The sequence below is a fragment of the Rhamphochromis longiceps genome, linkage group LG8 (genome assembly GCF_057381845.1).
Source record: "Rhamphochromis longiceps isolate RC_006_pf linkage group LG8, R_longiceps_female_GT1.1, whole genome shotgun sequence".
Taxonomy (NCBI): domain Eukaryota; kingdom Metazoa; phylum Chordata; class Actinopteri; order Cichliformes; family Cichlidae; genus Rhamphochromis; species Rhamphochromis longiceps.
Genome location: NC_140564.1, coordinates 23,324,716 through 23,337,374, shown reverse-complemented (window position 1 = coordinate 23,337,374; position 12,659 = coordinate 23,324,716). Strand labels below are relative to the sequence as shown.

At 41.1% G+C, this 12,659-nt stretch overlaps 1 protein-coding gene across 1 annotated transcript; it reads left to right on the top strand.

The window, feature by feature from the left end:
• Positions 1 to 5,056: 5,056 nt before the first annotated feature.
• Positions 5,057 to 10,341, top strand: LOC146663705 (C1q-related factor-like). The gene is made up of 2 exons (XM_085415302.1): positions 5,057 to 5,987; positions 9,261 to 10,341. Exons 1-2 carry the CDS (start codon positions 5,340 to 5,342, stop codon positions 9,438 to 9,440), a joined length of 828 nt encoding a protein of 275 aa, XP_085271428.1. The 5' UTR covers positions 5,057 to 5,339; the 3' UTR covers positions 9,441 to 10,341.
• The last annotated feature ends 2,318 nt before the right edge of the window (positions 10,342 to 12,659 follow it).

Below are 12,659 nucleotides of genomic sequence, written 5' to 3'. Positions count from 1 at the left end.
TAATTGGTAGCAGAATAGTTGATTTTCTGTGCATGTTGGATAGACTGTATCTAAAAAACACATGCATCGTGTTTGTGGGTTATTAAGATACGTGGAGCATTCTGGATGCTGTTCTTCATGCCACTGCTACATCTATTGCTAGATCTTTTGTCACATGTCATAATTTAGAACATTTGGAAATGTAGAAGCTTGACTAGATTTTAAAATAAACCTTCTGGGTTTTTAAGCACTGCATTTCTAATACTTAAATGCAACACATTTACAAAGGATACACCATGCACAGCACAGCAAACAGCTTAACAGCTTAAACACCGAGCACCAAGGCTTATGACTGGCTATTATGTAAGCTACCATATGAACACAGCAGGTTTATGTGGTATGGAGGACTTGAACTTTAAAGCAAATGAGCCATACATACATTCTTTAGCAGACTGGGGAGGTCAGGTAATATCACCTCACAGTACAAAGAGACAGTGAACTGAAACCATATTGTTTCCATGTAATTAGAATAGCTGAGCTACTGTTTTAGTGTTTTAGGCTATTGTGGGCCAATATTTGAATATTTGAAGTGTCTTTTTTTAAATATACGCATAATAATGGATTACTTATATTATTTTTATATATTCCAGTACTAGCCAGTAGTAGCTACACTTACAGTGTGACTGCACACACAGATATATTCAGGGATGAGCTTGCAGCCCCATGTAAGAAGGAAGAGACAGTGAAAAAGACATTTGACCCAGCTGCACTGAGACAGCAAATATACAGTCACTAAAGACATGAACCCATCAGAATGTGATTTCAGGGCAGTTCTCTGGGTATGTGACATTTGGCCTGAACAAATAAATGGAAACACCTACATCTGCTGCAGGATGGTTTCCCAAAACAGTATTTAGTGTTTAATTCAAAGGATGTAAACAGAGTTATCCACAAACTGAAAGAAACATAAACCTTCATGATATATAGAATTATAATATAGTGACATGTTGTGACTAAAACAGTTTGGAGTTTCTCATCATGTAAAGATAATATGTTGCAAACTATGTTAAAAATTAGTAACAGTAGTAACAGTGACAGTAACATTTTTTCTGTTAAATTTTACAAAATTATTTATAAACAAATGAAAAAAAAATTGCAAACATAAATATATGTAACATATATTATATTGTTACATATGACACATGTGAGGTAAAATAACATGAAATTAAAGCTGCAAGCAGCGTTATGAGGGCCCTCGCACCCCATCGCGTCGAGCCACGCCCAACACCTAAAACCAATACGTCCAATCTGATGTCACATTGATGGAATTCATGCATTTAACCACCAGCTAACATTTCATCTCATTCAATCGTGATTATAGTCCTCCCACTAGGTGGCGCTGTAACCATTACTGACAAATGGCATAACTAACATTTCCGAGCTTGAGTCTCATCATCCCTGCGACCTTTGGGCGAGATTGGACATTGTGTTTTTGAGTGACAGCAGATTACTGCTTTTTGGCGAGTGATTGAAACTCCACGTGCCGCCATGACCACCCCGTTTCCCTGAACGTAAAAAGCTTCATAAAAAGCTTAGCAATTTAACATCACAAAGGTCTTTAGATTCCACACACTGGAGAATGCGTCAATCTGATGAAATCCCTTGGAGGAGTTCGTCAAAGAATGAGGCTTGAAAAGAGGGGAAAATGTCGCCAAAATTACACATTAATCTTAAAATGGCTGACTTCCTGTTGGATTTGGGATATTGCTCCAAGAGACTTTGTTGTACATCTTGACATCTTCTATAAGCTTACCAGGTTTCAGACTCATACATAAAACACAGAGCAGGGGCTGATGATTTGAAATATTGTAGGGGGCGCTGTGGAGCCATTTTGCACTATTCAATGAAAATGATCACATAACAACAAAGCCTTCATCACATTGGAGGTGTGTGCCAAATTTCAAGACTTTATAAACTTTCCAAGCCCCTCAAAAGCCACTTCATTTTTCATGGTGAACCGCGTTGCCACCAGATTTAAAGTTCAGTTTAAAGTCACAATTTTTGCACTGAAGCATCATGAGGGACTGATGGTGATATTCACCGCTTTTGAGGTGGCCACGATGAACCTGTGAAAATCAGTACAACAAAGTGAAAGACATGATATTTCCTGTTGCCACTAGGTGGCGTTCTGTGTATTCCTGACAATGGGCACATCAATCTGTGCAGGGCAGGTCTGACATCATGCCTGTAAAGTCTGGTACTGATCAGACTGGATTTCATTGAGTTATACTAATTTGTTTCTTCATGGCGAGACATGAAAGTTCGCCATGCTTTCGGGGTCACACCCTTTCGTGAAAACTCACAGTTTTCACTGTAACGCAAGACCAACTCCTTAAGGCTTTCCTGGAGAAATTTGAGGCTGCAGATGTCACCCATCACAATACTGCACCCCAAAGTGTAAAACATGACATTTCCTGTTCCCACTAGGTGGCGCTGGCCCTTATGTCAAATATGGCAGTTGAAATATGTTCAGGGGTGGAGCCTTATCATATGTGTGTTCTTTGGTCCAGATCGGACAATGTATGACTGAATGAGAGGCAATAAGATTTTCATGGCGAGTCATCGAAATTCGCTGTGGCGCCACGGTCTCACCGTATCACGAAAACTCAAAAGCTCCGCAATTTAACATGGCCCAGGTGTGTAGTTGACACTGACCAAAGATGAAACTTATACAACCAAATCTCAACGAGGAGTTCGAAAAAGTTCGAGGCATGGAAACGGCAAAATTAGAGCCAAAATGTCACCTTCACTTCTAAATTGCGGACTTCCTGTTGGGTTTGCGTCAATGGGCCCACAGACTCTTTTGTTCGACTCGGCAAGATACACATGTGTGCCAGATTTCATACATGTAGCTCAAACGATGTGGTCGTAGGGCTGCATTTAACAAGGCATAGGTGGCGCTCTAGAGCCATTTCCCAGTGCTCATATGTAAAACCATTAAAATACAAAATTTTTCACCAGACCTGGCATGTGTGCAAATTTCATGAGTTTTTGAGCATGTTTAGGCCCTCAAAAAGGCCCTTGTTTTGCCTGAATAATAATAATAATAATAATGATAATAATAATAATAATAATAATAATAATAAGAAGAAGAAGAAACGGATCAGATACAATAGGGCCTTCGCACTCTCAGTGCTCGGGCCCTAATAAAATGTAAATTACCTTTTTATTTAAGATTCCACATAAAAGACTATAAAAACAAAGTTGCAAATTTAACACCCTATGCAGTGTTTATTTAGATAAAACTATTAAGTTTTGGTCAAAATACAGTTTTAATTATTGAAAACAGCTATAATTACTGTTCATTACTGTAATTTCACAGATTTTATTTTTAGTAGTTCTGTATCTTTTTTAAATTATTGACAAAAACGGGTAAAAGTAGAGAAAAGTAAAGCTAGAAATGCATATTCTGTACAGAATTTTTCTTAAGGTTTAAAAAAGAAAAAATATTACCAATAAAAGCAATTTTTTGATGTTTTTAAGCCTGATTATTTATATTACAGTAATGCTTGACCATAACATTTGGTAATTTAATTGTTCTTTCACGTGGAAATACTTTTAATTTACCATAAAACATCGAGTTCTCATGTAAATTAATGCTACAAACTCAAGTTAAAGTATGTAAAATGTAATTTTGCGGGATGATAAACTTACGTTATTGTGTGGGCTCAGAGTGATGGTGTCTCAGTCATTTAAATCTCAGCTAAAATAAAAGTGAATCAAATGGCAAACTGGAAATTTTTTTTTAAATTGGTGAAAACACAAAGAATGCACAAAGAAAACAGCATCAAATAACCAAACAAGTGTCTGAGTTAGGCCATCATGTGCCACCCGAGCTAGTTTAATGTGGCTTGGCACTGATTCTCCGTGACACTGAACCATACTGGAGGGATGAACATCAGATTCTTCCTAATTCTTCCCTCGTTTGTCAAGCTGTTGGAGAGCACTGTCTAACATACTGATCCAAAAATCCCCACACAGTATATGTGGCCATACATACAATTCAGATCACTTTCATTTGTGCCTGAAATGGCCAAAATCTGTTTTCCTGTAGGGTGACTGTGCTCAGCTTTAGAGAAGGAATGAGACATCTGGAGGGAGATTAGAGCAGAGCTGCTACTTTGCATTAAAGCAGCCAGCATTGATGGACTGAAGAGTCTTTGGAGTTTTTTAGGGTCCATTCAACTAGAAGAACATTACAGAGTATGATATAGTATTCAGAAATTGCATCCCTGCATAGCTACATCTCTACTCAGGGAACACCTCTGGATTGCCTCAGAGGAGGTGAAAAACAAAGCTGGTGGGAAAGACCTGTGGATTATTAGAAGAATCAGGAGAGTGCTGCTCAAATCACAAAGACATACACAGTAGGGGGGAAAGGATGATCTCCTTTTAATGTCAGAGCTGATGCAGACTTCAATGCAATGATTTTGCTGTCAAAGTACATATGTCATTTTTCTCTACTTATGTCTGTTGAAGCGATGCTGCCAAAGCTCTAGGCTTCAGTAATTACATTTAAGAGTCAAAACTCACTACAGCTAATAGAAATTTTAAGGCTAATCTTAAAACAGAACAAATTTATTTACTTACAAGATTCTGAACCTTATGTTTTAAAATTAGTCTGAAGGTCGACTGAATACAGGTACCTGGAATTAGTCCATTATGGAAGAGCTCCAACTGATTGCACTGGATTTAAAATGAGAAAAAACACCTGTGCACAAACTCTGTGCCAATAATTTGATATCACTTTCACACCTGGTGGATAGAAATGTCAGCGGTAACTCATAAATTTTCTTATTTTAATTTTTCAAGCAAAACGTATTTCTCTTTATGATGATATGTTCTTGTTCTGTATACATCCCACAGCTTTTTCCTGTCTTCTCTGGCTTTACACATCTGCCAGTTGGAAAGTGCCCTCCCCAGCCCCGACTCAAATGGTGGCTCACTCTCTCCACCCCTCTCTTCTCTTTTTTTCCCCTCTCAAGCTGTCTCACTCTCTCCCTCCGCCTCTCCTCTTACTCTCTCTCCTGACTCTCTCAGTCTCTCTCTTCACTTGAACACTTTGGTCCCTTGCTCCTCTCCCTCTCCCTTACTCCTACACAGCTCTGTCACACACTTATTCCGGCTCTCCCTGGGCACCATCTCCACTATCGGGGATCCTCATTGCATCTGCGTTTTGCCAGGTGGACGCACTCCCCGCAGTCACCATTTCCACCCCGGAGAGTTCCACGCTGGCAGCGCAGCCCCTTCCCAGGCTGAGCATCGGGCGGAAGACCCTGGTGGCAGCTGCTGTGGGGGTCATGCTGGTCCTGGTTCTGGTCGTCCTCATCCCTGTGTTGGTCAGCTCTGTTGGCACAGGTGGTATAGATGACAGCACGAGCCACTACGAGATGCTGGGCACCTGCCGCATGGTTTGTGACCCATTTCCCAGCACGGGCACCACGGGCCAAGGTGTGCACACAGGCACAGATACAGCACCTACAGTCTTACAGGTGGAAAACGAGGACGATCTGAGTGATCACAGCATCGGTCCACCGCTGCCCACGTACAGTGCTCACGGCCCACAAGGGAAACCAGGACGTCCCGGCAAGCCCGGACCCCCGGGTCCACCCGGAGAGCCAGGACCACCAGGACCTAAAGGACCACCCGGAGATGCTGTGGACATTGTACGGACAGGGATCCTAGGTTTAGGGGGTAAAGGGGCAGTTAGTACAACTACATACAATACCACTCCTCGGGTGGCATTTTATGCAGGACTACGAAACCCTCAAGAAGGTTATGATATACTGCGCTTTGACGACGTGGTGACTAACATTGGTGGTAACTATGAAGGCGCGACGGGCAAATTCACCTGTAAGATCCCTGGCACCTACTTTTTCATCTACAATGTGCTGATGAGGGGAGGAGACGGCACTAGCATGTGGGCTGACCTGATCAAAAATGGCCTGGTGGGTATGCCTTTGAATTTATCACCTTGTGTTTAAAGCCCCAACTAATAATTTAAAAATGTGTAAAGGTAAAATTTGTAAAAGAAAAGTATTATTACTGGGATGAACGCACATCAAAATACTCAAGGAAGAGTGTTACCAGTATGCTGGCAGACTAAATTGAGTAGTCGAGCATTCATGTGTATAGTGATTTAGCTCTGATTTAGTCTGGTGTTACAGTCCAGTATAATGACAACACATAGTGGCATGTTGCCAGATTGTGTATCTGTGATTATTACACATCCAATGATGTACAAGCTGAAGTGAGTGGAAGGAGGACAGCACTATCTCCACTCTGCACACTTCAAAACACAGCCCGGGGTAGTGGCTAGTTCAAAGCTGGTGCCCTTTGAAATACAACAAACTTCATGGATGCAATGATGTGCTGGTAAACGTTATCAGACAGCCCGTCAGGCGAATGTGTTTCAGTATCCAGTGATGATATTTGCTATATTCATGGCTAATTTTGTAATATCTTTAAGGCCCCTGGGTGATGACACCTTGCACATCTGAACCTTAAAACTTTACTGCCAACACCACATCCAGACTGCAGCAGGCTGCACTTAAGGTGGATGCAATAACACAAGTACATCTACATCACAACATACTTCACCACAACATCAATTTTAGTATCGATTCTTTAAAAGAAGTGTAGATTCAGATTTGTTTCCATACTTTTGATGCAGGACATCAAATGCACTTTCAGATGAATACAAACTACACCACAATAAAAACCTTTTGTGGCTATAATGGTTTGTATTATAACCAGAAAAGGTGTTTTTTTCACAAGGAAAAAAGAACCCGAGACAACAAAACCACACCTGATGAACATACTGTAACCACAGTTTCAGTGCAAACAGATGCAAACAGATATTTTAAGTTTCACAAATACTGCAGTGAAGGGCTTCTACTCCTTCATATCTGCTTTCTTTAGTGGTGATTGGAAAAGAGACAGAAATTTAACATTTAACACATTTTATATACTCAGATAAACCCTAACCTGCTTATGTACATGAATTCTATAAATGTCTATGCTTATGGCTGCACCACGCTCACCACACAGCCAGTCAAAGTCTGTATGTGGTGTACTCTGTTTCAAGAGAACAACAGTAATCATATAAACATGGATTTGATTAAAGCAGCTGTAAAACAACCTATGTGAACCAGTTTGAAGACAGAGAAGCTATTCCTGCCATCAACGACACTAAAATATGATTGCTCATTGAGCTGGGGCTCAATAGGACATTTGGTATATCACTGTGGAATTAAAAACAAAAAGTCAATGACAGAAATTAACAATTAACGAATTATTTAGTACTACCTGCTACTTATTAGGCAAAAAGGAGGCACTTTCTTTTATCCATTATATTTAACATGAGATATGGTAATAAGCTGCTGTAAAATAAAATGCCAGTCAGTTGTAGACACCGTGCTGCTGCTACAGTGTAGCAGAGGGTGGAAGCCAAGAGAATTTATGCTGCATTGCTCACATGTATCAGAAATCCATCATCATGCTGTCATGCTGTCGCTCAACATTTTTCAGAGTCCCACAGCCACAAGACATACAACTCTGGTTCCAAAAAAAGCATAAAAACATTTATCCTTGTTTGACCTTTGATATCAGAAACAGGTTTTTAAAAAGTTGGAGCAGGGGCATGTTTATCAGTCTGGGAAGGTTCTCAGTCGTCCAGGTCATCGTAGTTTAAGGAGCTTGGAAAGAAAAGCGTCTGGACTGCTTTAAATTTTCTTGAAGATGTTTCACTTCTCATCAGAGAAGCTTCTTCAGTTCTAAGAGCAGTTGGTGGAGAGTCCCAGATTTTAAGCCCTATGGGAGTGTCCCCAAGAGGGTCATGGACCCCCTATTTATCCTCTACCTCAGGGGTCTCCAACTCCAGGCCTCGAGGGCCGGTGTCCTGCAGGTTTTAGATGTGTCCTTGATCCAACACAGCTGATTCAAATGGCTAAATTACCTCCTGAACATGTCTTGTAGTTCTCCAGAGGCTGGTAATGAAGTGTGTTGACCCAGGGTGATTCTTAAAACCTGCAAGAAGAAGCCTGGAGTTGGAGACCCCTACTCTACCTAATCACACAAGCCAAGGTGTGGGTCACAATCAGCCAAGGTTTCGGGTGAGCCCATTTTGAAACCTAGCCCCACCTTATCATGTGATTTACTGAAGTCAAAAGCCCCAGGATAGGAGTGGGTGTTAAGGTGTTTTGAAAGGGATCTCAAAACTGGATTATAGATGGCAGACAGATCTGTTGAAAGATGGTCATTCACAGTGGACATACTTTCTTTGACTCCTCTTTCAAACTATCTGTCTTCTCTTTCCAAAATGTGAACATTGGCATCCTCAAAAGAGTGACCGTTGTCCTTTAGATGTATCTAAAGCACCTTTTTTTAAAGCTAAGTGACAGAAGGCATTTATGTCCACTGTGAACGACTATTACTGTAAAAATACTTCAAAAATACAATATCACCAGTTTCATGTTCTTATGGCTTTAACTGAATTTAAAACTTTCTACCACAATCTGGTTGAAGCAAGAATTACACTTGTTTAGCTCGTCTGGTGAAGTTGGAGCGTAACAGCCAATCTGGCAACCCAGCTCATTACACATTAGCTAAAGCTTAGGAGGGATCTGTCCTTGAGGGGCTAAGTGTACAAGCAGTTTCTATTTTTTTTTTTAAAACCACAGACATGCAACGAGATTTGGGTGTGTTGCTCTATATCGCAGTAATTACCTCTCTTCACCCAGTGACACTTATGTTCGGGAAAACATGACATTTTCAGTGCACCACTCAGAAAAAGGTGGATGCAAGAGAAGAACTCGAGACAAAGGGATAGTACGCACTGCCATCCTTCCTCAGAGGCAGGCTGACTCAACCCTGACCCTCTCAGCTGAGTCATAAGAGAAGAACAAGATATTCACCACAGGGATAAAGCTTACACAAGTCAGTCTCAAAAAAACCCCTCTTCTATTAAAAAAAAGTCCACATATAAATATAAACATAATCAGAGCAGTAACATGCCAGGCTATAAAACAGGAAGTCATTTGATATTTAAAAAATAAAAGCATTTTTTTCAATACCTTCATCAACTTTAGTCATGTCATCTTAAGGGATTTTATTAGTTAGAACTTATGACATTCAATTAAAATTACTAAAACATTCTTAAGCATTTATATTTCTTCACTTCCTCTTTCCTCGGTTCTGTGCGTGTGTGTGTCATATTCCAGGTCAGGGCCAGCGCCATTGCCCAGGACCAGGACCAGAGTTATGACTATGCCAGCAACAGTGTCATACTTCATCTGGATGCAGGTGATGAAGTTTTCATAAAGCTGGATGGGGGAAAGGCTCATGGGGGCAACAGCAACAAGTACAGCACCTTCTCAGGGTTTATTCTCTATGCCGACTGAAGACTGGACGGGACGAGGGGTGAAAGGTCACAGCCAGCAGACGATCACTTTCTGATGTGGAGTAAGGTTAATGTTACCCACAGCCACTGATCCACAGCTAGATATTTAAGATCAGCATTAATACGGTAATAATAGCTGTGGATTTGTGGCTGTCGGTTAACTGTCATGCCCACATGCCATTGTATACAGGGTGCCTATGCTTCTATTCTGATGGACACGAGCAACGTAACGGTGTCAGTCACTGCCATGTGTCATATTGAGATACGGTAACAACTCTGACAGTGCAGAAGCTTTGCCATCATTTTTGAGCTGTCATTTAAAATTTAAGTCTGAAAATCCCACAGTCGTGGTGACTACAGTGTTTGTAAATGTGCTGTTTGGATTTATGTTGCGATTTTTTTTCTTTCTCATGCTCTTTGTATTATACAGTGTTGTGCATCAGTGACTGACGAATCATATGTTGTCACAAGAAATGATAATTTGTCATAAACTGGATGCCACAATGAGATTTTGGTGCTTGAAAGGCCGCCAGTGTCACAAAATGTATCGTGTCGCATATCATATCAGCTCATCATATTTAATGTTAGTGTATAAAATGTAAATTTGATATTGAATCTTAATGTCTGAACACAGGAAGAGTAGTTTCAGCACTGCACACACTGTATTTCCTATTGTGTGTCCTTAAAAACAGCTAAACTGTTAATAGATAGTTGTACAATTTTACCACGTAGCGGTTAAAGTGCTTGCTCGTAAAGCTTTATTTCATTAATTCATGCATGCAACGACTGCTAAAATGTTAAAAAATAGCGATTTTAAACAAATTTTAAATAGCTACATGTAGGAAGCATTTACCGCTGTTGCTTTTCATTTTAATGTCCATGGTTTTTCATTAAAAGTTCAATTTCTTTTGCATTTCCTCACATATTATGTGGTTAATATCACTCAGCTCATCTACTTTTTGATAAGCCGTTCTGATCTCTCCCTTTTCGGCGAAACCAGCCTTTATTCTTCCAAATGTTAGACACAAGAGAGCCACGCAAGCGCAGCGAGAGGCAATCAATGCAGAGACGATCACTGTGGGGGAAAGTAGGGGGAATCACAGCTGTGTTAAATGCCAAATGAAACAGGAGATGATTGTGTTTCACAATCAAAGGAGGGATGCGTTTCTTCCTCTAATGGGTGTGGAGACGCTGAGATATGGCGGGAAAGAAAAAACAGACAGGGTGACGGGTGTTAGAACGTATCATGACAAAGCTTAGATCAGCGTCGCGAAGTAATCCAGGGCAAATTAGCCTCTGCTGTGACACAAGTGTCACGGACAAGAAAATAGCTTCGAGGCCCAAACTGTAAAAACCAATACCCTGTTTTCTTTTTGCTTTCTTTTCTGAAGAGCCACTTTGATATTACAAAAGTCGCCTTTGACACGGGCAACAAAACTGCCTCTAGGTTAAGAAGTTTCGAATTTAAGTTTATGGTTGCTTGAAGGAGCTTTACTTAGGAGGAGCTAATGAATGCCTAGCGAGCCAGTGGGTGCCGTGTTTCTCGGTTCCTACCCAGGCAGCACCATTTAGCCTAAACCAAAAGGTTCTACCTGGGACTATCACCCACTGTGATGATACGGTAAGGCTGTGATAGGCTTCTTTGCCTCCAGAATATCCTCTCTGATTGGTATGATAGCATGGCTTTGATTAAAATGATTGCCACACTGAGTTGTGTTTTCCTAAGCCAGGAAGCTCTCTGGGCTTAACTTAAGCGTGTCTTAAGACGAGAAAATTCCTCCAGACACAATTAGGACTGAAGGTCCATACATAAGCAGAGGTCACCCAAGCCATGGGGCAGTTGAGCACTAGCTCAGGCTGTTTTCTTCTTGCAGGGTGCATGAGCACGCAGTCAAATTAGAGACTTCATGTCACAATGTCAAAGACAAACGCCCCCGGTCTGCGAGAATCACTGCTAAAACCATCAGAACTGAGCGCTGCAACATCTGTACTTTCCTGACATCCTCGGAGGAAAAGAACAAACTCACAGAAACCATTTTACATAGAAACGCTTAAGAGAGCACAAAAATGGCATTGAACTGAAGGTTCAGCAGCATTTGTTGCTTCAACATGAGCAAAGAGAGCAAAAGGGGGGGAAATGCACCTGAGAACGCTGGCAGGCGGTTTGTTTCTGCTCACTCTTTTGTTCCCAGAACCTAAGTGAAGGTATCATGTTGGCAAATAGAACAAAGTGTTGCGTCATACTGAATGGATATAAATGAATGTCTTGTTTGGCTAGACTCCCATGCTCTTTTAAGCCATTTATTGAGGTCACAGTCTCTCGCTGGCAACCAGAATCATCTGGAAACCTCCGCAGCGTCTCTACAGCATCCTCATCTTACAAATGAATGATCTTCTTTCCAGCTTCTGCGATTTTCCAAGAACCACAGATGTGCTCTTCAAGGGGTTTTTAATGGTGGTTTTACCTGAACAAGACACCGACATGTAAGAGAAGAATAGAACAAGGACACTCGGGGAGCCGGTGTTGTAATTCTGTAAATCTGGACTATACACACAGTTTAAATCTTAGACTCAAATTTCATCTCACGCTCTCCCGAACTTTCAGCAGGTCCGAGGTTTGAAAGATAAGCACTGCGCTGAGAAGTGCTTTAAGCTGCTTTTTGTTGACGCGAGCCTCGCCTCTTGGACTAGGCTGTGGGGATATTTTGAGAGTCTTTTATTATTTTTTTTACTGTGGCTGTTTAATCGCTAAGAAGTAGAAGGATTTTAAAGATTACGTTTCTGCTACAGACTTGTTTTAATTTAGGTAATCTTTAGCCTATGCAAACGTAACTGTAGGAAACGTTTGATTCATTTACTCAGCCCGACTCCCTATCAGTAAACTGACATGGCTTCAACGTGACATTTGCAGGGGCCAGTTGGTGAGGCATATCAGGCTGCTGCAGCGTGCGTGTGCATGTTTCTGGGATCATTTGTGTGTGTGTGTGTGTGTGTGTGTGTGTGTGTGTGTGTGTGTGTGTGTGTGTGTGTGTGTGTGTGTGTGTGTGTGTGTTTTTAAGTCTCCGTGAGACAGGACAATGCTAGGCTTGGAGAAAAGTGCCTCCTCTGAAATGTTTGAAGTGACATTAATGAGCCCTTGGTGTTGTTATCTTGAACATCCTCACTTATCTCACTGGGGGACAACCAAATTTAAATGTTGAGCTAAATTGCCTTTTATTCT